Raw genomic sequence first — 24,431 nt, forward strand, 5'->3', positions numbered from 1 at the left:
GTGAACAGCTGTCACACTGACATTTCAGATCTGAAATATAGTTAAGAGCAAGTTATAACTAAGGCAAAGAAAATGAATGTCAAAGTTTTGTTTTTCCAAATTTCAGATAAGCTCTTTAGCCCTAGGGTTAATCAGAGAGCTAGAGAGCTCTGTTTGGAGTCTAACTTCTCACCAGAAAAATGTTTCTTTGTGCAGTATGTGTGTAAACACGCAAAAGTAAGACTATATGTATTTATATAAATCATATGGCACACCTTTAATTCATTGCCCAGGGTAATCAAAATACTAGTGGTCCTTCAGAGAATTTTCTTCCTGTATTAAGCAACACCAATTAACAAGAGGAACCATCTGAGTAGCATACCCTGCAAAGCAGCTCCACAACCTCACCCTGCAGTCAGCAAGGTTTCCGACCTTTTCCAAAGGTACCTGGTGGAGATGTAGGTCCTCGACAGAAAAGCTAGCTGCTGCACATCATTATCAAAGAGTGCCTAGCTGTCAGGTTAATTCAGCTCATGATAAAACCGAGGGAATGTAATCATTTTTTGACACACAACTGCTTAATGTGCTGCCAGATTGCATGCAGCCAGGGAAGCTGAATAGGTGAAGCTGTAGCAAAATGAAAACAAGCTCTAATTAGCACTATAGTGTACTAGCGTATTTCTCATCGCAGTCCAGTGGCACTGATGAGAATTCCTGAAGTCTAAATCTTCTACCTTCACATATGGTCACAACTAAGGACTATGCTACAGCCATGAATACACGTGATAGTTGCTTCAAAAGGTAAAAATATTTCAAGTAAGGGATGCCAGTCCATCCAAAGGCCAGTTGTCAGCAACATTCCTGAACTGGACACAACAGAGCATCTAGATAAAAGCTTTTCTTTCCATAGCCAACACCATTTCTCTCATTTCCTCTCTCCACAGAGCAGCTAAATTTTTAACAAATTTAAGCATTTGATATTCTCAAGTAGAAGCAGAGAAGTTATAACTTGCTCACAGCCGCAAAAAACAGAAGAACCAGTATCAGCCCCCAGCAGGCCTTGGCTATCACATCAATATGAGGTAAAAAGACAGGAGAGAGAGAATCATGCACTAATTGGACTTAGCCTACAAGGTTTCTTCAGTGTTCCTCCGTAACTGTTCAAACCACAAGAAAAGACCTAATGCACCTCCACAAGCACTGGAAATGGACAGACTTCACACAACCACACACAAACAGGATGTGTCTTCTGATGAAAATCTGTTTTGTAATCAAAATCTTGATTGCTTCATTGGTGGGGAGAGGGAAGGTGGATCAAGAAATATAAACATACACAGAAATCATACAGCTATGGATTCCAAGTTTAAATATTAACTCACAGAGATTATATTCAGAGAACAAGGACCAGCTATAACATCCCCTGCCACTTCATGTGACAAAATAACATCTGCAGCTGCATGCTACTTACTAAAAATCAAAACCAGGCCGATTTATCTACCTGCCAGCACATGTTTACAAGGTAATGGGACTGCCTTTCCTTCCCCCAACACCCCAAAAAAGAAGTTATATTTAGAATCCGTGTTTTTATTTCACAAACTCAAAGATGTGTCACAGCCTGCACATCCTCTCCAGCATTTCAAATCTGACCAAGCATAGGTCACACAAGATACTCTATTTATTAGGCTACCATTGTGAGAAGAAAGTTTATAGTGCAACTGCCAGGACAACAGGTTTTTATTATATAAGGCAAGATCGTTAAGACAGGATTTCCTCTGACCTATATAGACAGCCCACTGTCAGTAAGTCACGAATAGGAGTGCTCAGTCTCACCGCTAAGAATAAATAAAGCATTCAAAACAACAGGGAACATTTCGATTGCAAGAGAAAAGGATTCAGTTAAGTATCACCTCATTCATTCAGACATTTCATGTACAGGGTTGAGTACCTGTGTTGGTTTTTGTCCCCCTCCTCTAGCCAAGTAACAAGAGTATGAAATACATTTGGGAGCAAGAGGATCAGAAAAGGCTTTGTTCATCTATTAGATCACTAAGAAGCTGCCATGTTATAGCATCATAAGGTGGTTAGTTGATAACCAGTCTTTACAAACCAGAAACAGGCCTGCATCCTGCCCCCCAGCTATACTTCTTCAGATTACACTCACCCATTTGCTCTACAATTTCAGGTGGAAAAACTCGAGAAGCAAAAGCTCGCCGGAAAATGTCTGAGAATTCTTTGTCAAGGCCCCCAATGCCCATTTTCTCAAAATTCCAGTCTGGGTTGATGATTGACTGGCGATTCTCCTTGGTCTTTGATTTACCTTAAAAAAAAAAAAAAAGTTTCAAACATGTAGCACAGCAGAATTACAGCAAGTAGAAGTACAAACACCAAAACAGCTCTACCAGGTCAGACCCACGTCTAGCAAACTCAATGCTCAGTTGCAAACGTTAGCCGGGAGGATACACCAAGACAAGGATACAAGGGCAGCGTACCAAAGACTCAGCTTATTAAGTAAGCCGTTTTCCCAGCCTTCCAACCATCCAGTTCATTGATTTCTCAAGCCAGCGGTTGCTCCTAGGTATTTAAGAATCCACAGTAGATTTCTCTGCCACAAATTTACCCAGGTCCCCTTGGACCCATGTGAGCTTAGTACTCGGAGTGCCCTACAGCATCTAGCTCAGCACGTCTGCTACTGGCTGCACAACTGCACACCTCCTTTCATGTATCTCAGCCAGCTCCTACCAGCCTGTCATTTCATGTCCCCCACATCCTCTCAGTCTTCTCTATTCCTACTACATCCTTTGATGCCTGTAGACAGGCAGACTAGAACTGCATGCACTGTGGTTTGGTTGCATCTTAAATGCAGGTACAAAATCATGCTCCACTTTGTTAAAATTCCTGTATTAATAATGTGTAATAATTCTTAACAACCATGCTTAATAATTCTTAACAACAGGACTCAGGCTGCTACTGAACATAGGTCCAGCATTTCCTTGGAACTACCATACCTGGGATCTTGCACAAAACAGCAACCACTTTTGACCAGAGTTAGGAGCGTTCATCCTCCCACATATCAGTTTACGTTTATTTATACCGAACATCCTCTCCCATTTTATTTTTTAGTCACTGAAGTCCATAAAAGCAAGCTTTGTCACCTGATTCAGTCTTTTTTCCACTTTATTCCATAATTACAATGAAAAGCAAAGGCCCCAGCACAGATTCATGTTCAAGTCCACTGGCACCCAATATTTACTTCTACCATTTCATCACTCACCCACTCATGCAAGGACCTTTTCTCTTACACATCTCTGTTTAGAGCCTTTTTAAAGAAACTTTGATAAAGAACTTTGCTGGAAGAGCTTTGAAAAACAAGCAGACTGTGTCAGCCCTTATGCCCGCGCTTTTTGATGCCCATAACAAACTCCGGTAGCATCATGAGGTAGGACTGCCCTTAAAGAACACAAGCTGACCCTTCCCAGTGTACCACCTTTATACAGGTATCCACTAATTTAATTCTTTGTTGCAGTTTCTGTTGATTCTTCTGTACAGATTTCAAGTTCAAAGATCTATACTCTCCAGACCTTCTCTAGAATCCTTTTAAAAACAGACAGCACATTTGCCATCCTGCAGTCCTCAGATACCAGAGCAATTTTAAGCAAAGTCACACAAAACAGTTACAAGGTCAGCTAGCTCCTTTACAGCTCAGAAGAATAAAAGCCAAGTCCTGGCAAACCACCACGCTCCATTTTGTCTGTCTGTTCCATAACCTCTTCTAGAGCTACTTCAAGTTCAGCCAGATCCCCTAAGCACAGGTTTTGCAGTCTCCATGAGATGTTGTAACCACACTCTTTTCCTTTTTGCTGACAAACCACATGCATTTTGGTCTTGCAGAGCTCCTTACTCCCTTTTCAGAGAAGCTTTAAAGTACTCGGGGTATTTAGGAAGTAGACAATAAGCATAAATGCTCCTATAAGAATACTGCTGGGAAGCTGTCAATTCCATGTAGTCTCACCTTCAGTTTATTCAAGGGAATTTATAAACAAGCACTGACAATTATTGGTTAGATTAACATTCCCAAATGGCTTTCAGCATCATCACTTTGCTTAGCTACCAAAGAAGCCAACAATAATATAAAAATCCAGAAAGAAAGCAGAGTCTGAAGATTATCCTTAACTCATGCAGAAATTGGATGTCTTGTATTTTCTTAAGACTTACACCGTGCTTTACAGGATTTTTTGTACAGGATTTACAGGACCATTATCTCCCCTAAAAAGCCAGTCATGGCAAACTACAACTGTGCATTTTGCTCATTTGTTCTACAATCTCTTCTAGAGATACCTCAAGTTGAGCCAGATGAGTTAGCATCTAGAAGTGCAATAAGTACACTGAACAAAGGTTCTTTGTTAGCTGAATTAGACTGCTGCTAATCCTGGTCTAAAACACACCCGGAATCAATCTCTCAATTCAGAGTGCAGCAAAACAAACAAGAACATGCCTTTAACTGACACGTTAGGGACAACACAGTAGCACGTATATAACATACTGCACTAATTCATAGTACCATGCAGGGTAGCAGCGAGCATTTCATTCACCGATGACTGTGTATTTATTATCTCATTGCTCCACGACAGTGTTTAAATCCCAGCACTTGGCCAGTGATGCTCCACTTCCTGCAGAGCTTAGCCTACATCCCCCCCTTCTGGCAGCACCCAAGCACGATAAAATTCTTGGAGATTGAATTAAAACATCATCCATTGGTTTTATAACATGTAATTTTATGCTAGTTATAAGAGACAGAATTGGTTTCATTTTTTTAATTATTACAATTCTTTTCTACTGGGGGGAAAAAAAAAAAAAAGGGTCTTTATTGAAGGCGGCACTACTTCACTTTTATCTCCTCTCTCAGAATTTAATTATTCAGGACTTCACAATTCTCCAGAGACTAACAAAGCACATTAAGTAGCTCTGCCTCAGATGATTAATAAAGCACCAATATGACACAAGTAAACTGAAGCCTAAGCAACTCTTTTGTCTTGTCTGCAGACAATGTAACTGAATCACAGTGAAGGATTCCTATTTCCAATCAATCAGCTCTCCCATAGGACCACTCCTCACACCTATACATGCTAGGAGGAAGATCACAGCTCATTACATGGCTTTGACTATCAACCAAGAAAAATATCACTGCTTGCTCTGATGCAATAAATTGGATTGTTAATACTCACCTCAAAATGTCCTATCGAGACACAGTAAAAATTAAATGGGCTGTAATCATGTAATCACAGGTATGAACTAATTTGCCCATGTGAATTTCATTTTGTGCTCTTAAAATCTGTATCTTTGTTCACAAATTACAGACATCTACAATTCAGCCTACAGACCTCTGGTGAGGTTTTTTTCAGTACAGATGACTGGCTGTGCTTTCAGATAAAAAGTTCCCCGTAAGATGCAAGGTATGCAGTTACACAACAGCCTCATGTCACCCCAGTTTTGGGGGCAACTGTAGCACACGAAGCAGACAACTACAGAACATGAAGTCACAGCTCTGCATTCAAGGGAATAGGGCACTTCAGAGCAGCATCAAAACTCAGCCTCTGCCGCAAGCTCCTGCAATGCTGAGTGAGTTTAATTGTACTTTCCTAAGTGGCTAGTACCCTCATATGTTTTATTTCTGTAACAAATACCCAAAGTGCTGAGCATTCACAGTCAAGCAGAGCTCTGCTTTGAAGCCTACTGCAAAAAAGGCAAGTATTAAAACTCAACTGAATGCTCATCTCAGCTGGCCAGATTCACTGAACCCCCACACACCACAGTCTTCACCTACCACTTCTTATCTGCGGAAGAGCAGCAGCAAAAGGAGTTTCCCTAGGTCATGGGCTCTGAGAAGAGGGAACAAAATAAGGAAGGAAGGGAGGTGTGGGGGAAGCGTGTCTCTTCAAGTACAGGACTTGAATCACACCCAGAAAAGAATGCCTAGAGCCTTATTACCAGCAAGGGAGGTATATGCATCTGTACACTCACTAAGTATCATCCACTTCATAACACTGATAAGAAAAGGAACAGCCAGACTAACAGGGTGTACACCTGTTCTGTAGGACAGCCACCATGGTCCCAGGGCACACACAAAGCCAGCTGCAGGGAAGGGGCCCTCACTGCCCGCTTCGTAGTCCCAGTTCCCATCGTTCAAGCTGGTAGTTCTATGGAACACACCCAATTCCTCCCCAGCCCTACACCACTTTCTTTCTAAATGAACGCATGGAGGACATATCAATTATTCCCTGATTTCCTGTCTAATAAAGTCTGAAATTGTACATAAAGATTTGTTTTGTTGAGGTTTTAGAAACTGCCTCTTTAAAAAAAGTTCAGTTTTGTTAATAAACTTGCTGTGTAAACAGTTAGAGCAAACACACGCAAGGAACCCCCTGTGCTGTCTTTTGCAGCTGTCATCAGTTTCTGAAGAGCAGGACTTTCAGAAGTCAAGAAAACTGAAGTGCTCTTCAGAAGCTGTCCTCTCCCCCTGAAGAATCCATCTCAGAGATGGAATTTTCAGAAATAAGTTTTGCACTCACTTTGACATTTTAGCTACACATTCAAAAAAGTTCTCCATTTCCTATTTCCCTGCTCTTTTGATTAAATTTAGTTAAAGAGGTGTTGGCTTATAAGTACCCCTAAAAATACCATCTTCTGATGTTTAAAGTTAAAATATTTCAATGGTGCTGTCTTTTGTTGGATTTACTGGTCCATTGTGCCTTTATAATCCAGGCTCAGGAGTGCAAATTAACTTCACTCATCTAACTTGACTTGGTATTGCCAGAATCTCTCCAAGTCACACTCACCTCTTCTCCTCCTATCTCTGTCTCTGTATACTTTCAGATAACAACATGGTGATAGTCATAGTACAGACACACACAGACCTGCTCTAGTACACTGGTCAGTTGTGGAGCTTCATACTGGGAGGACAGTGACTTTATTATAGAGTCCCTGATTAGAAGCAGCAAAGTCTGCTGGAGGGGTGGTGTCTTCTCAGTGCAGTGGTTTTCAAGAGAGCCCTGAGCACCTACAACCTGCTTTCTAAAGGCTGTGACAGGTTCCCAAGGGATCAAACACAGTCATCTGCTAGTTTAAACAGATACCTGGGAGACATTCTGACATGCAGTTTTCAATGGATTAGGTCAACTGATGTAACCAGAAAAACAAACTTTGAGGCATAAAGTCTCTGAGGCCAGAAAAGCACCAAACTTCAAGCCTTATTTATCTCTTTGGATACAGTGGCACTTACCGATCAGATTGAGAGAGGAGTTCTCAGCTTTTTCAAAGGCAACTTGACTGTTTCCCAGAACCAAACCAACCTCAATCTGCAAAAGGGAGGGAAACAAATAATTACATTAAGCTATTAGGCTCAACTTCACATTGCTCCTTAGGTATCTCCAAGCATATCTCAGAAGGCAAGAAACAGCAGCAAAAGCTCCACTACAAAAGTCACTGGGAAGAATATGAAATACCACACCTCCTCTCAAACTAACATCATTGAATACAGAAGCTCATCAGGTATATTATATTGGATTTTTAAAGTTGTTTAGTTCAAAACCAACTATTTCATTTCAGCAAGATCTAGCAAGTAAAAAAGAAAATAAAATCATGACCTTTCTACAGAAGAAAAAAATCAACACTGGACACATCTGGAAGACAAAAAGGCTTAAGAGAGGGTGTTTCCATGAATTACTACATAAAGAACAAAAGAGGTTGCATCTTCCCCAGCTCTGCACTTCAACTCATGCAAGTCTAAGCTCCCAACCACACAAGCAGAGGAGACCATTAAACTCAAAACAATGCTCCTTATTTCTCTGAGGCAAAAGACACAGCCAGGTGAAACAAACGTGCAACTTCTCCAAATGCAAGTAACCCAAATTCCTCCTTGTAGCAAGATCTGGTCAGTACTTGAATCTCTGCAGTCCCTAAGGAACGAATGAATTCCTGTGAGCCTACCTTCTGCTTTTTGCTTGCTCCAGATTCTCCTTTGAGAATGCTGGGGTCCATAGCTTCCATGTCCTTTACCAACAGGCCAAAAAGTTTATCATTAAAGCTGAACACAAGCTGTGGAAAGAAATAACAGAAGATTTTAACTCATTGAAAAAACTAAAAAGGACTTGACAAGGCTACTAAGACATGAAAAGAAAGAGGCCTGACGCCTAAGTTTACCACCCAACAAATTCCACGTAGCTCTTAACCTGTAAAGGTCAGGTGAACTGAACAAGTGCTTTCCATGTCCCATATGTAAGCGTAACAGATTAAAAGCAGCAGAGCATGAAGTCAATTGGAAAAGAAAAAAAAAATCAAAGAAAAATTCTCCTTCCAAGAAAAGCTTCTCTTTTCCCGCTTTTTCGCCCTGGGTAAATGTTGAAACATGCTACTGAGAATTAATTAAAACTGGTGTTAATTTTGATCTTACATAGAAGGAAGACAGAAGTTGCTTCTCAAAATATTCCAGGAGCTGCCATGCTTACATCCAACCAGGCCACAATAGAGAGAGAACCCAGCTCCCTCAAGCCCTGAGATCGTCTTCACAAAGATAGGTAGATTTCTTTAGATAAGGAAAAGGTAGGTTTTAAACCACTCTCGGTGAAAGTCATGATGGTTCAACTTGTCAGAAAGAAACCATTCACAAAATAAACCACTTCTGCCCTATTAGCTGTCCTTTGCAGGCCATAGTCAGTACCTAGGTATTTTTCACTATTTTACGTCAGTGTAGTACAAGCATGCTCACGTTACTTAAGAACATTTCAGCCTTAAAAAACAAAACAGAAGCCACACCTGCTGGCCTACTGAGAAGGCCTGGCTGTTGAACTGCTGGATGAATTCAGCAGCCATCTTGTCTGTGTCATAGGGGTTGGAGTCAATGTTCTTCTTCTGCAGAAAATCTATCTCAATTGTCATTGTGCCGATACACTGCTTAGCCTTGTCAAAAGTGTATAAGGAAACTGTTAAAAGACAAAGAAACAGTGCACTTCAGAACAGCAAGGTCCCCCCACAATACATTAAACATACTGTAAGTCTGGCGGTACACGTTCTTTTATTCAGAATGGGTACTTAATAAAATTGAACATATTATTTCAATAGAGACACTTATTTCTTTTCCATCCATGTTCTACTACAAGATCAAAAACACAGCAAACATATCTCCACTGAAAATCCCTGCATTTCTCTAAAAATTCTAATAGTCTCCTTTAAAATAGCTCAAACACCATAAAAAGATTTGGAGGATGAGGACAATGAAAGCAAATTCACACGTGCTGTAGTATCACAATAGCTATATCTACATCTAAGGGTTTGGAGGACATGTCTTCAGAAAGTCCAAAAGCAAGTATTAAGAGTAGTCTTGCCCCAAAAAAATAATGGCAAGAGGTCATAATTTGATTTCTGTAGCAACAGACTGACTGACTAGCTCTTCTCCAGATTAGGTACCAGAAAGTAAGATTACCTGCAAATTCAAGTGCAGTAATACAATTTATCAGGCTTCTACAGCCCAGAAAGAGGCGTCAGCTACCCTTCCTCTCTGACACAGAGGAAACAGCCGCTACCCCAGAGGTGCACTTGAGCCTATCCTGACCTGCCCCAGGTTATGAAGGGGGAGGGGGGGGGCAGAAAGCAAGGTGGCACAGAAGGTACTTGACAGTCATTGGCAGCAGCACCTAATCCATGCAGGCCTCAAGTTTCATCATGTCAAAAGCAAGCGGCCACTTATGGTCATTGCTGCTGGAGGAAAGAGGCTAGAAAGGAAAGAGCCGCATGGCCCACAGCTTCAGGGACACTGCCTCAGCACAACTGATCAGAGGGACAGGATCTCACAAAGCAGACAGTCCTAATAATTAACAAACCAGACAGCAGCAAAGGACAGAGGCAGATGTGTCTCCAGAAGACTGAGGAACACTATAGGTTTGCTTTGAATCTAGAGAAGAAAGTCTGATCTGATACAGAAGTCACTGCTAAGGATAAAGCGGCAGGAGGTGAACAAAGGAAATGTACTTTATACATAACCGATTTCCTATCAAGCCTCTTGGCAGTACAACGGTTCCAGAACCTGCAGATTCCTGGGAAGAAGACACATCAAAACAAGCATCCAGCATGCTATGATACACAATTCATTCAAGTTAAGTGAGAAAAAGAAAGCCTGCCTGCTGCTTAAATTGTTGTCAGAAGACACACAGGTCATCACAGCATGCACATTTAACGTCCTTCCTGCTATAAGAACTGGCCACCTAGAGATGAGCTGTCAAAGAAAGATCTTTCAGAAAACAGGTATAAAGATGAAATGCTAAACCATGTCCTGAATTGAGGTATATCTACTATATCAACTAGTTCTTTCAAAAAGGGATATGGCAGCAGGGTTATCACATAAGCCATAGCTAATGAAGGAGGGACTTTGGCCCTGCAAAAGCAAAATGGGAGTTCTTCTTGCCTTACAGGTCACTTCAGGGTAGTTACTTCCTTTTACTTGCTTATTCTCAGAGGCTGGTCAAACAAAAGCTTCTGGAGTGTCAGTCCCTGGATCTGGTCACATCACAGAACTGAGGTGTTAACTGACTACAAGTAGCCCCTGCATCAAGGACTGAAAGCTGGGGCATGCCTGGTAGAGAGGGCAACAGTAATGCACCAGTGGGGATGTAGTCCAGTAAGCAATATACAGCGCCAGCTTCAGAAGCCTGTAACATCCTAGAATCAGAGAGGCTAAGAAGGTAGCAGTGACCTTCCGCTGGTGAGAACACAGCTGAAGCAGCCAGTCCCCAGCTCCAGGTGTGCATCTCCAATTGTAACACAGGAGATGATGAAGCTGAACCACACTGAAGGCAAGACAACTGCATCCACTCAAGGCACTCGACCATTAAATGCAGCGGACCGCATTTAAAACTGACATTTTAAACATAGTTTTCACATTATTAGAGGAACAAGACAAAAAGAAAGCCCTGTTAAATCACTAGTTTTGTGAATAATTCTCCCTACCTGTAGCATAGCTTCACAAATCCTTTATACTTAGCAGGGAGTCATATGACATTTAGTCACTCTGCATAAAATTACTGCATTATTTTTCTTAATACATGTTCCCACACAGTCAGTAAGTTTATAGCAAGGTCTACTACAAGTACAATCACAAATCCGCTCTAACTGCTAGTCATGCTGAATATTAGTGTTTCTTTTCCCAAATAACTTCAGTAATAAAAAGCATTTATCTAAGCCAGCTGGCACATGTTACTGATCAGCAACCAAAAAAGGGTGAGAAACTAATTTATCCGTCTCCTTCCCTCATTACAAGTTATTCTTCAGTTTAAATAACAAAACAAAATAAAGTCAGCCAGCAAAAAGACCTGGCTTCCAAGCAAGATCTGTGAGGCATCTAGTTGCGCAGAGGGACAAACAGACCCACTCTAGCTTGTCACGACAAAATCAGAGATCCACAAAGACATGCGACCACGCTCGAGTACTGGTTCATGCCCAGGGACTTGCCCAGATCAAAGGAGCTGGGAAAACAAACAGCCAAGGAGTGAGTTTCCCTAACAGTACCTCACACCCACAGCTGTACCACCTCTCAGTCTAGGTGCTCCTCACTTCTTGACACAGGATGCAGTCATCAGCTCTGCCAACAATCCTCAAATGACAGGAAAATCCCCTGGAATCAGTCAAGTAACTCAAATGGCAAAACAGTGGCCTAATGAACACTCTGCTCCACCTCAGTGACTGTAAGCCAGCCAACCACTATAACAGACTTCAACACAGCAACCTTATCAAACAAGAGGATGAGATGGCTGCCCCCAGGTAATTCCTGATGGTCAGAAGAACAGACATGATCCATTACCTTGATCTGCTGTTGCAAAGAACATGGAGACCCTCCTATAACAAGCTTCTGCTAGGAGTTTGGTCAATACTCCAGAAGTTACAGACAGATTAAAGAGCAGCAACTACAGCTGACAATGATGCCAGTCATTCACAAACCAGAGATAACAGTGACAGACAGCATGAATAAATCAAAGACAGAGCATGCAAGCCGAGACACACACATCAGTCTCTTTGAACACTGGCAAAGGCTTGTCAGGCTGAATTAAGACTCGAAATTGGAATACAACCCTTCAAGCTGCACAAACTTGAGACAGCACCTCTTTCCCTTCATCATACTGCAGAATATTCTAGTCAGTTATTGGTGAAAACATCAGTGCTACTCAAAGCTCATCACTTCAGCTATCCAGAGCGTACTGCTGGCTTTTGGCAACTCTTAGCATGAAAACTTCCACATTCACAATACTCAAATTTAGATGTCAATAATAGTCTCACTGACAACAACTGTTTTCTGTTAGCTGGTAAGTGTTCTCCAACACCACAAGAACAGACTACCCAGGACATGTCACTTCAGCATGGAAACATGAAATTCAGCTGCTATAAACATATGCCATGCCCATGCTGCTGGCTCACTTACCATCTATCTCTTGTCCAATGGAAAGTCCAGCCCATTTTCTCTGTAAAAACAAGACAAAAACTTCAGAAAGCTTGTCCTTCAGTAGAACAAATGCCCGCTCAGAGTCAGCATCCTCACTCAGAAAAGCAGGCTCCCCCATGAGAACTTTAAGTAGCAGCAAAAAAGGGAAGAATGGGACCTTACAAAGACCCCCAAATTAACAGGAAACACTTCGTGACGTCCATGCATCCATAAGGTAAATACATATTTTGCGTAACACTGGTTGCAATTATCCAAGGCTTCAGGAAATACTGGAAGTTAAAACTCAGCATCAGGAATACTCAAATAAAACATTTATCTATCAGTAGCTGTAACATTTAGTACCATAGTCCCTTTTAACAGATAAGCAACCTACCTCGTTCCTTAGCAGAAGAGCTGTCCCAGCTTTACAACAGCTACTGGAAATCTACAAAAATCAACCCTAGACCATGAATGCATCTACTTTAACCCTGTGACATGGGTATCTCCTACTGATAACTGCTTTTCAGTTTGGGCATCACAAATCATAGCTAGACATACAGTTAACATAACATCCTCTTCACCCACTCATCCAGACAAATCTGATTTTGAACAACATGTCAAAAAGCCATTTTGGTGGCTATGCCAAGACATCTGTTCAGGAAAAAAAAAAGAAGAGGCCTTGTGTTCACAGCATAGAGACTTGGCTTCTAGATCTGTTACCAGCAGGAAAACATCAAAGCATTAAATCAGTGATCACGATTGTTGCAGATTTACATTATGTGACACACTGCGTAAGCCAGTTAAAGGCTACAAGATTGATTTTTCCATTTAGAAGTTAACTGTTTTAATTATTTATTCTAACCATCTTTTAACATGTGATGGCTTAAGAAAGAGGAGACAAATTATTTAATATATTTTGTTGCACTTTTCATCTAAAAATACTAACAATGACTGACTACAGTCAATAAAACTTCTGGTAGGTCTTTAAAAGAGCAACACGGCAAAGAAAACCCTTAAAGTCAAGGGAAACCAGGGAACAAGAAAAATTCACAAGGCATAGCAGACACCACTTAGGCTTTTCTTTTTGAAATAGTTTGCTTCTGGTGGGTTTTTAAAAGGTTACAATTACACCTTTTCTAGTATCTTTATCCCACAACGAACTAAAAATAGATCTAAGCAATATCAGCAAGTGTGTTTCAGTTATAGCAAAAGTGTCCTTGAACTTTTCCTGCCAGTAATCAAATTTGCAGCATATATTTGTGCAGGCATCTCCCGCCAATTAGAAGTTATCTTCAGTCCTGACCCCAAAACAGATTTTGTTTATTCTATAGCAAAACGGTATGTCAAACCATATAGTACCTGGGGCAAGCTGAATGCGATGCTGCCAGGAACAACTGAGGAATGGGTTCTCAGCGTGAAAATGTATTTGTGGTTGGGAGAAGTCTTCACAACAACATGCCTAGAAGAGAGAACAGTATTTTATTTCGATAAATACCCAGGAGGATTTTGCATCGCTCCCAGTGCTGTGAGAATTCAAAAGAAACAAGCCAGCTTGTATCTGGTCCTATAAAGGAAAAAATAAAAAGCTTTAGACCTACACCATGATGCAGGCACACAGCAGTCTTTCACAGGAGTCCACCACCTTCAGTTATATAACATGATCTCAAAGCCCAGCTGAAAGACACTGTACTAATAATTATTATTTACATTTTTGCACCAGTAGCCTTTTACTTCAGGAATTGTACTATACAAACGTGAGAGAACCAAACCATAACCACGAAGACCAAGACTGCTGTATCTAAAAATCAACACTGGTTTCACATCTCAAGCATCTCACACCAAAGCATCAGTATTTTATCCCAATACAAGCAGTATCCCCCAGCTGTGATTTCAACAAGAAATAGATGCAAAGCCTATACAAGAATCTTAATATATTGTTTAGAAGTTTGATTGCAGAAAAAAATGGAAGGGATTTCTGTATAGAAAGTAAAATCACACAGGTGCTGAGGCTGTTCCTCCTGTTTGCTACTTGACAGATCTTGGAACTCACAGACAGTATTTGAAGACCAGGAACACTTACAAAAACAGAACAATACAGTCAGAAGCAGACACAGCAACAATTCCATGTGCCTGTCTGCCACTCTCAGAAGCTAAGCTGTCAGGAACAAAGATACTCAACAGCTGCTTACAGTTATCCCCAGACTATGCCCGATAGCTCTTAACATGGGATAGGCAGATGACTTCTTGGCATAAGAAAGCAAAACAAAAGGAAGATGAGATTTGTGTGCACTGGTGGCAGGGGCGATGGTGGAACCAGGTTTCGCTTGTCTTCCCAACTGCCTGCAGTCTGCTCACAGGGTCTGTAAGGCCACCAGCTCATGTGGTGCTTGCCCCCCCCCTCACTAACCCTCCTACCCGTTGTCAGAAACTAAGGGCTAGATGCACTATGCTAACAGCCAAGGCCCACACTCCCGGCCATCCACACTCCCTGGCAGTGGATGTATTACATGCACATATGCTCCATGTATTTTCCTTTGCATATGCACAGCAAATCCAACACCATCCAAAAGCAGATCTGCTGCACATGTATACATTGGCTACATCATGTATACATAACAGCTCAGACACATGGTAGGAAAGAACATATGGCCCTTAGACTAGAAGAAATGCATGGCCTGCGTAGCCAAAAACCACTAGACACCACTAGCTTTAGCCCAAACAGACAGGGAAGCTTGCAAAACCTTTCCCAGAACTGCTAGCACTCGATGGTATAGCAGGGTAAGAGAGCACTTTAAACGTACCACACAGTGATACATACCTCCTCTGTCAGGTGACCAGTGATCCGACTCTTCACTGGCCCTAAACCACCCATCAGCTGCCTAAAACCCCAGATATAGGGACACACACCCTTCCTTTTAACTACAAGCTGGTCAGCCTCACCTTAGTCCCTAGGAAAGTGATGGAGCAACTAATCCTGGAAGCCAAACATATTAAGGGAAAGTGACTGGGAGTAGTCAGCATGGATTTACAAAGGAATAACAAGCCTGACCAACACGATAGCTTCCTACGATAAAATGGCAAGCATGTGGAGCTGGAAAGTGACTTTGCAGAAAAAAACTGGGATCCTGATGGACAATGAGTCAAACATGAGCCGGCAATGTGCTTTTGCAGCAGAGGTGGCCAACAACATCTCTCGCTGTATTAGGAAGAGCACTGCCAGCAGGGCAGGGTAGATGGATCCTTCCCAGACTGAATTAATTTTAAAGGACTGTTTAACTTTAAACTGAGTAGTAGATAAAATAGGGAAGCTGTCCAGGAAGCCAGGATTGAAATCAGGAGATTTCCGGCACAGAGTGTATCAGCCTGAGTAATTCAAATTAGTATCAAAACAACCAGAAAGAAAGGTATCACATTGCAGTGTTAGATAAGCATGCCTGCAGGCAAAATACAAGTTCCAACTATGCTACTGCAATACCTCACCAAGAAATACACTTGATGACAAATAACACCCTACTAGAAGCAGTTCATCAGACACTAAAAGACCCAAGATTAAAGCTCCTTAAGACCGAGATGGATCCTGAGCAGTGCACCAAGTTTGGCTCGAAACACAACAGCAGCTACATACACATTCAGCATCTCTGCAGGAAGAAACAAACTCCACTACTGTTGGGTTTCACTTAAAATAAGTGAAATACAAGAAAATGAGGAAACCTGGTAAAAATACTGCGGGGGTGGGGTGGGGGCTGTATCCACAAAGATTTAATACAAATTAGAGCTAACATTTCCAGCAAACCAGAAAGACAGCAGAGCCCAACATCAGGCAAATACATGCCAGGAAGAAAAAACAAAACACGGCAAGAAAAAAAAAAAATAGCTTTCTGAAAGAAATCTCTAGCCAAGTGAGAATATTAGGAAAGGTCAAATCCTGACAGGTTCTTTGAGAAAAATCTGCAAAAGGCACAGGGACAACCATGTTTCTTCTCAAAGACAGCAGGGGCAGTTTCCAACAGGCTGTAAACAACCTAAGTATTAAGAATGTTCAAAATAAGGCAACAGCAGGAAAAACTAACTGCATTTTCCTACATTGATGTTCACTAGGAAGGAGCTTGGAGAGTTCACGGAGACACATGGGGGAAATCTTAGCCTCATTAACAGCTTCTCCTTACAAGTGAACAAAAGGAACAATGAGTCACCAGGGCCAGATATCTCCCAAGAGCTCTAACAGATGAAACTACTGCTCTAATGCATGTGTAAACCCCTGCCTTAAACTATGAGAACCATAACGTGGCTGGCATGCCAGTTCTTAAGAAGAGCTCCAGACTGGGCCCAGGAAACTGACTGTTGGCAAGTCTGCTGGCCAGGCTGACCAAACCAACAGAAATTATAATAGGTGGTTTTAACCTGTGCATCCATTAGTCTTTATGTTAGTGAAGAAAGAATATGTAAATTACTCTCTCCCTTACAAAAGCTATATCTATATAAAGGTGCCAGTAAGCATCTGAAATACATGGGCAGACATTCCTCTGGTGCATGTTTGGAAACCTGTGTAAATTATTCAGCAAGGCTCCTCAAGGGCTCTTCGGATAACTAAGCTGGCACAAGATAAGATGGTCTTCCCATATAAAAGGCAGGAATAAAAGGTAGAATAATTAGTCAGTTCTCAACATTAAACAACATTGCAATAATCTGTCCTGCCTTCCTTCCAGATTGTTGTCCCCTTAGCTGCCTCAGTGTTTTCAGCACCTGTTTCTTGAAAATACACTGGGAGTCCTCAAGATAGAAGTATGTCACAAGAAGATGGCATAACTTATCAAACCACCACAGTACCATAATAACGCACTTCATCCCATGAACTCATGCGTCACAGAATGGTGACTCATACTTGTCCAACTTACAGTATGCAGAAAATGAAGCATGAAAAGATCTATAGTAACATCCTGGGGATAAACCTTCCCAATGACACAAGGTCAAACTCCCATCTCTAAACTGTGAGCACTAAATGGAAGTCTTAAAGTCCTTTGTATAACCTACCAAAAAAATATTCTGTGCAGCCAGCCATGATTAGGATGATACAAACCAAATCTGCTGACTGTGTGCAATTACAGCAGCAGATCATAAGGATGGTCTTTCTCAGTATATCTGCAATGCAGCAAAATGACTACATCCTTCAGTAGTAGCTGAGTATCTATCTGTACTCTAGTCTTACACTTTGCAAAGCGATTTATAGCATCTGCTCACAACCAAACGTATGCTGCTTTCTCTATGAGCCCCAATTCCTAGAAATAAGCAGCCCTCTTGGGTAGAATCAGTACAGTCAGAATCATGTCCATCCTGTTTACCAGGCAAGTCTTGGGATCTTGCATCCTGCACGCTTCCATAAATGCAATGAAAGAGGGTTCTCAAAGTGAAAGGAAAGCAGCCAGCTGCTGCAGGTTTGGAAGCTGGGTCCCTCCAGGACGTTCATATTTGAGGAAATTAACATTTTTATAATGCATGAGGTACAATGCTCAGTTCAGATATTTTTGTAACTCATTTATTTTGAGAAAAAAAAAAAAATCTACCTGGAGAAAAGCACCATTTGAAGAGATCACCCTGTCCAAGAAGATACTTTTTCCTGCTTCTGACTCTAAAAGTTGTTCTTGGTTGGGCAGGGGGGGGGGGGGGGGGGGGGGGGAGAGGAGCTGTTTTGTTTTGGTATTTTATAATGAAGTTGGGCTTGTGAAATCACAGTTTAGCTAATGACTAACGGGCCAGGACAGCTCTCCAGGGTACCAGCACAGCAGACTGACAGCCCAAAAAGTGGCAAGCCTTAAACCACATAACTCCCTTGTTCCCTGCATTTCTGAGCCACTTGGCTCTCCATCCTTAGCAGAATTCATTTGGGCCAGGTATTTTATGCTAAGGCCCTAAGTGTATCATTCAGCATCTTTTTTAAACACTTTTTCCGATTTTTCAAACCCAAGCTCTTCCACCTTCTGCTGCATGTGATACTCTCTGCTGAAATTAATTACTTCTGTCTACAGTCTACATATTGAAATCTTTTTAAGAGAGCCACCATACAGTCACAGTAAAGCAAGGAAACTAATTATTTGAATTGGCTTCTTTTAATACAAAGCCCTTCTGTGTGGATTGAGCTGAAAAATTAATGTGTTTTCTACCTTTCTCACAAATGTAAAACCCAGAGTCAGCTTCTATCAGTCACCCTAGAACTGTAATTAAAGAATCCAAGTTGTTGTGCCCACTCTCTGGTTGCCTTCCACTTTTGTTCTTGTGCATGAAAAAACCCAGTACAAGAGAGAACTTCTACCGCCTCTGCTCAGCACTCCAGTATCATGAGAAAGTGAGAAGATGCCCTTAGTAACGCAACTAAATGATAAAAATCTGTTTGAAATAGATCAAATATTCTAACTATGTAACAGGAACAATAGCAAAAACAAGAAAGATCAAAAAAGGCCTGAAGTTCTTCATTAAAATAGTGATTATGATTAGTTAAGCAGATCCAGTTCCCAACGAAGAAATGCTTCAGAGAAAAATTTACCATTTTTTTAACATCTCCAGCTCTGAGAAAGAGGCACATTTGCAGTTTTGGTCTTTAAAGATGCAGAAGTTCTGTTAATTAACCTACTGTACTCACTTTCCCAAATCTGAAATTTCATTCCACCTCCATTCAGATTTTGAAAACAATTCCTTTTTGGTTAAAAGTTGAAAGAGCAACAGTGCACACTTACTGCCCAGACTGGAAGTCCTTCTCATTCACCACAGCACAGTTGGTTAACGACAGTTCATCAGTGGGACATCTTGCTGCTTGCATAGACTAGGAGAAAGAAAGAGGGAAAAACTGTCAAATAAAATTCTATTTTTCTTTTACTAAGCCAAGCCTCAAAACTCAAAAATCCACAGCACACTGACATACTCTGAGGGCACAGTCCACTGGCACTGACACGCCCCTCTTCCTCACCAAGGTTTTTCCAAATGTTCCTACATGTCACAGATATTTGTAACCAAAAGCTCTGCATTTTGTGGGTACAGGATACACTGTGCTTCCTAGCACACCTACAAAAAATACTTCAAAATTACCTAGGAAAAAAGAACTGTTAACTTGCTAGTGAACCTTGGTGTTCATGCAACTTCCCTGAACCCTGCCACAAGCCAGCAGGTAGCAAAACATTCAGTGGAAGGCATCTCTTGCCAAGAAACAAGACACTGGGATATTTCGAAAGCTGGTAAGGCACAGCAGCCTAGAGACAGACCAGTTTCACCACAACCCCAGGTAACTCTCTCTCCTAATGCTGTGCTGGGTTAGAGAGACTACGTGGGGAAAAGAGGGTGGAATGAAAATGTTACCTTTCCTCTTCCCTGACATTACTCAGAAAACTGAAATTTCAGCACATCCATTCTGGATATAAATACTTCAGACAACGTAGTACAGGGCAGCACTGAAAGTCCACAGGAAGGTATAATTTTTAGCCCACTGCTATCCAACCATGCAGAATCTCTCTATAAAACTTCTCAAAAGTATGACAACACAAATAGTATTTCCTACTCTATAGGAAACATCACGCATCAGTAACAAACAGAAGGAAATTAAGTTAAACAGTTCCAGCCTATTGCTTTTAAAAAGATTACTGCAACAAATTTTGTGGGGGTGTCGTACCTCCTCCTTTTTTTACCCTGAAGTCAAAGAAGCAATCCCATTTCAACAATATCTGTTCAGGTTTTTTCCTCTCCAATATTACTTATGAATCAGCAGCTAAAATAACCAAATACCACCACTCTCAGCCCAGGCTACCCCATCCTCACTACAAGGCAGCATGTAGCATACAGAGGGAGTGTGGCAAAAGAACCCCTGCACCATCCTACATCCCCAACCCTATTTGCTTCTACAGAATTATTCCACAAAACAATGGTTGAAAGATGAAAATCAGGCTCAAAATGCCTATTCCATCCTTTCCTCCACTTCCAGATACCATTAGCTATAGGATGAAAAAATTTAATCTGGAGAAAAGCTAAACTTCACCCCTCAGGATGTCATTTTTAGAATCAAAGCACAACTATTTTCTTCTTCAGATACAAATTTGCAGGCAGTGCAACAGAAACTATTTGTCAGTGTCACCTATTGCTAAAAGCAATTCAGAATGGATTTTCTCTTAAGACGCCCTTAAATCCCAGCAACAAGAAAAGGAAACGCACTGATCCCAACACACAGATCTAGACAATTTCCCAAGAGTTAACATCCTGCTCAGCTTTTCCTGCCCTACACCTCTGGGCCATCTGAGAAAAATATCAGAGAAAATTCATCTCCCCACGGACTGAAGCAAGCTTGCCCTATAGCTCAAATCAACTTAAGTCATAATGTAATTCTTCCAGAGTACTTGGTATTTAGAAAAGGACTAATTTTTACTAATTTTACTAATTTTTAGAAAAGGAGTTATTTTTACTGAATAATGCTCAATTGTCCTTGACATATGTAACAACAGAAAATAATTCCATTTTTAGCCTTGAAACAGATTTATCTACCTGAATCTGAAGTGCAATAAGAGCCTCAAATATTCTCGTAATAAAAAATATATGACCATCAGTGGACTTCTGAAATACCCAACCTGCCTGTTAAGGTTGACCAACTTTGGGCACTTCACACAAAAAAGCATTCACCATTTCACCACCATTTCTCCTTCCATTTGTGAGGGGACTATTTTGTGAAGGGCATGCCCTGATAAAACGCATTAGGTAGGATATTTCCGGAGAAAACTGAACACAGAGCTCCTGGATTAAGCCTTTTTACAGCACTAGTCCTCAACTGCATTTTTAATCCTTACTGACAAACTGCTTGCTACATGTTAACAGCAAGCACTTGGCAAAGTTACCATTCTTCTGTGTTACTCCTGTCTGCATTTGGGAACATGCGAGTTTTGCTTTAAGGAAATGCATAAATATAAAGGAATGCATTTCAAATCCAGCACCAAGTGCTCCCTTTGCAAGTTCCACAACACGACAGACACGTGGCAAAACATCCTTGAGCATCTGACACGTGATATAACGCAGCTGCCTCTGCAGTGGTATCAGCGCGGACTGTGCTAGCCATCTCATAGCCCGGCTTAGTCTCCTTCTGGGGCGCCTGGCAGAAGACCATTTCTCCCTTGGCAATGACCAACATTTCAGACTGCATTTATAATCTACACCGTGCTCCCAACTCTCCAGTACATGCCCTACTCAAGCTCCAAGAATTTGCAGAACTTTGATAAGTTATCAATATACAGAAGTGTTTTTAAGATAACACAGCTTGTGCTAGAAAAGGGTGTCACTCAATGGATGCAAGTTTTCGTGAGTGTACGGGGGGTAATTTGAGAAAATCTGGTCATGTAAGAGATAATGATTAGACTGGGAAGCACCCAGACAGCAATGAGGAACACACTGCACTAGTGATTCGCAGGGGCTTCGTGTTACCTCCCCTCTCCTCACCACAGTGGTCGTATCCCCAGAAGTACTGCACACAGGGCTTCTTGTCTGCCTGTCAATCAACCGAGCTGCCAAGGCAAGGACGTTGGCATTGGCTGCTCCTCCTGAGTACATTTTTCTGGCATAAATGCAGCAGTCGAGAGCTGTAACATGAGCCACCGAAGCCTAGAGGGCTCTCATATGCCAGTGGTAGCACTCTCAAGGAACGCTTTAAGGTCTTGCATTTTGGGTTCCAGCTTCCCAGGACACCTGCACAAGGACTCCCAAAAGCCTGCACCCTCTCTGCCACACAACACCCTTGCTGCCTGCCCTTGCACACCATACTTGGGGAACAGAGGAAGCAAAATCCTTAAAGAGTATTTCTAAGAAACCTTCAAGTATATTTACACAAGCTAATTTTAAGTTTACTAGTAGGTTACTGCTAGCAACTAGGCAAGGCAACATAAAGCTCAGCTCTAACAAAACACCAGAGCAGATCTTGCAGCTGACAGTGAATGCCATCTGCTGCTGTCAATACTAGTTTGAAGGTGACCCATACACATCTTCACAGGCTGCAGTTATGCCCGTGTCCACAATATAGATAGGTATATTAGGCTTAAAGTAGCAAAAGAACTCTTCCCTGCCTCCAGTTATTGTTGTGGTTAGCGGAAGGAGACTCCACATCTGAGACAGTGCCTTCATTCTAAAGCATCCCCAGCTACAGGCATCCATTGTCAGCCATGCAGTGTCCACTACCAGATCCACATCTACACAGAGGTCTAACCAATATTCCTCCTGTTTACCGAGAGAAAAAAAATGAGACCGCATGATGCGTTGATAAATCATGTGCTAAAAGACAAACGTGAAGAACCTCATCTCTGCATTTATGACAAAGCAGTGATGTTCTCTTTACTCCTCCGCTACTGAGCTGATGCTAACCATGAAAATACAGCACCAAGTGACTCAGTGGTGCTGACACACCACTTTTAAAAAGGAAAAGTTGCCCCAAAGAACAAACAGCTTCATAATATAATCAATCACCACAACAGCTGATCTTTCAGGGATTTTTTTTTTTCCAAAGCTGCAGGGATTCCAGTTTTCCTCCACAAAAATATGAAACTGAATTGTTCTTGCATTTTAGGAGAGCTCAGCCTAGAAAGAAACGCTAAGTTATCTGGATATTTTCATTCATACACAAAACACACCTTTTCTCCTTCTGAATTTCAAAACAAGCATGTGAAGCAAAAGCAAAGCACTGCTGGTTTAAAATACGACTGGGGAAAAGAATGAATAATAAAATCTCAGGAGTATTACACATAGTACACTATTATTACACAGGTGCACAGACAGTACAAAAATACAGTTAATACTTGTGAATTGTTAAGGCTTATGCAAGAGGAAGCTAAAGAAAAACATGTTTCTCATTACTCAGAGACTACAGGAGGTAAGATGGTGGTATATAACAGAAGTGCACTACCTGTCACTTGTTACTGAACAGAAGACCTAAAACATTAAATGTTAAAGGCAGAGATGCTCTTCATTTGAAACAGCTTAACTCGCTTAATTTCCTAATCCAACCCAAGAGATTATGAAACAGCTTCTAAAGCAGAGACAGATTTTGTTCTGTGCACTGTTTCTACGTGGTTTGTGTAAGACAAAGTGTTACATGTTCAAAATTTTATTTTTGTGAAAATCTTCGTGTAAAACGCAGACACAGCTATACATACAAATCTGTATATGCATATGTACATATATATAATTTCTGTCATGCAGATGCTGGCAGACAAGTGTTAGGAAATATGACAACTCTGGGTACTATACATTTGAAATTCCTCTGTAAAGCCCACTGTCAGCTACACAGAAATGGGGGTTCCCGCTCCAAAAAGCATCCAAGTTCTACTGTAACAGCTGTCAGGCACCAAAGTACCACTAAGCCCAGAGCTTTGTCACCCAAAGAGGACAATGAAGAACCTGTGCAGGAGTGATTCTTGGGAAGAATGTTCAGTCTTTATTTCCAAGGGACTGAGCAGAGGTCTGCCGGCCTGCCTGCTGGTGGTGTGGTAGCATGGCTGACTCAAAGGTGTTTGAAGTCAACACTCATTCACCACTAAAAGCCTGCAAATAAAATTAAGTTTGAACACTGAAAGGAAGAATATTGATATTAAAGGAGCTCTGAAGATAAACAGGGAACCAAGATGATGGTATGTAGACCCTACATTATCCAGGACTACGCTCCTGATGGAAAGCAGGCATGCATGAAGCATTGCCCAACACAGCCTGTATCTAAAGATCCAACGGACCAAGTGATAACAGAATCTGAGATGAACATGGAAACTGCAAAGATCAGGAGCCTGCTGCGCACAGATGACAAACGCCAGCACTAGCACGTAGAAGGATGAGCTGCAGCAAAGCTGGGTCAGCAACAGCCTGGGAGGAGACAATTCAAGCTCCCCCAGCACAGGAAAGCCTCAGGAGGATTATGACTACTTGCTCTCTACATACACCATCGAGCTGAATAATGGAGAGGAAAAACAACTCTACACTAAAGGACAGAAGA

The 24,431-nt window shown here is 41.5% G+C and overlaps 1 protein-coding gene across 5 annotated transcripts in view; it reads right to left on the minus strand.

Annotated features, from left to right (window-relative positions):
* NSF (N-ethylmaleimide sensitive factor, vesicle fusing ATPase) overlaps window positions 1-24,431 on the minus strand; it is a 75,206-nt gene that overhangs the window by 42,740 nt on the left and 8,035 nt on the right. For all 5 annotated transcript variants that reach the window (XM_037411127.1, XM_037411129.1, XM_037411128.1 and 2 more), the window contains exons 2-8: window positions 19,168-19,253; window positions 13,799-13,898; window positions 12,440-12,479; window positions 8,788-8,954; window positions 7,963-8,070; window positions 7,256-7,331; window positions 2,141-2,296 (exon numbers count right to left, since the gene is read on the minus strand). In XM_037411127.1, coding sequence (XP_037267024.1) covers window positions 2,141-2,296; window positions 7,256-7,331; window positions 7,963-8,070; window positions 8,788-8,954; window positions 12,440-12,479; window positions 13,799-13,898; window positions 19,168-19,253 — 733 coding nt within the window. The remainder of the gene's footprint in view (window positions 1-2,140; window positions 2,297-7,255; window positions 7,332-7,962; window positions 8,071-8,787; window positions 8,955-12,439; window positions 12,480-13,798; window positions 13,899-19,167; window positions 19,254-24,431) is intronic.

Source organism: Falco rusticolus, chromosome 18, assembly GCF_015220075.1.
Source record: "Falco rusticolus isolate bFalRus1 chromosome 18, bFalRus1.pri, whole genome shotgun sequence".
Lineage (NCBI taxonomy): Eukaryota > Metazoa > Chordata > Aves > Falconiformes > Falconidae > Falco > Falco rusticolus.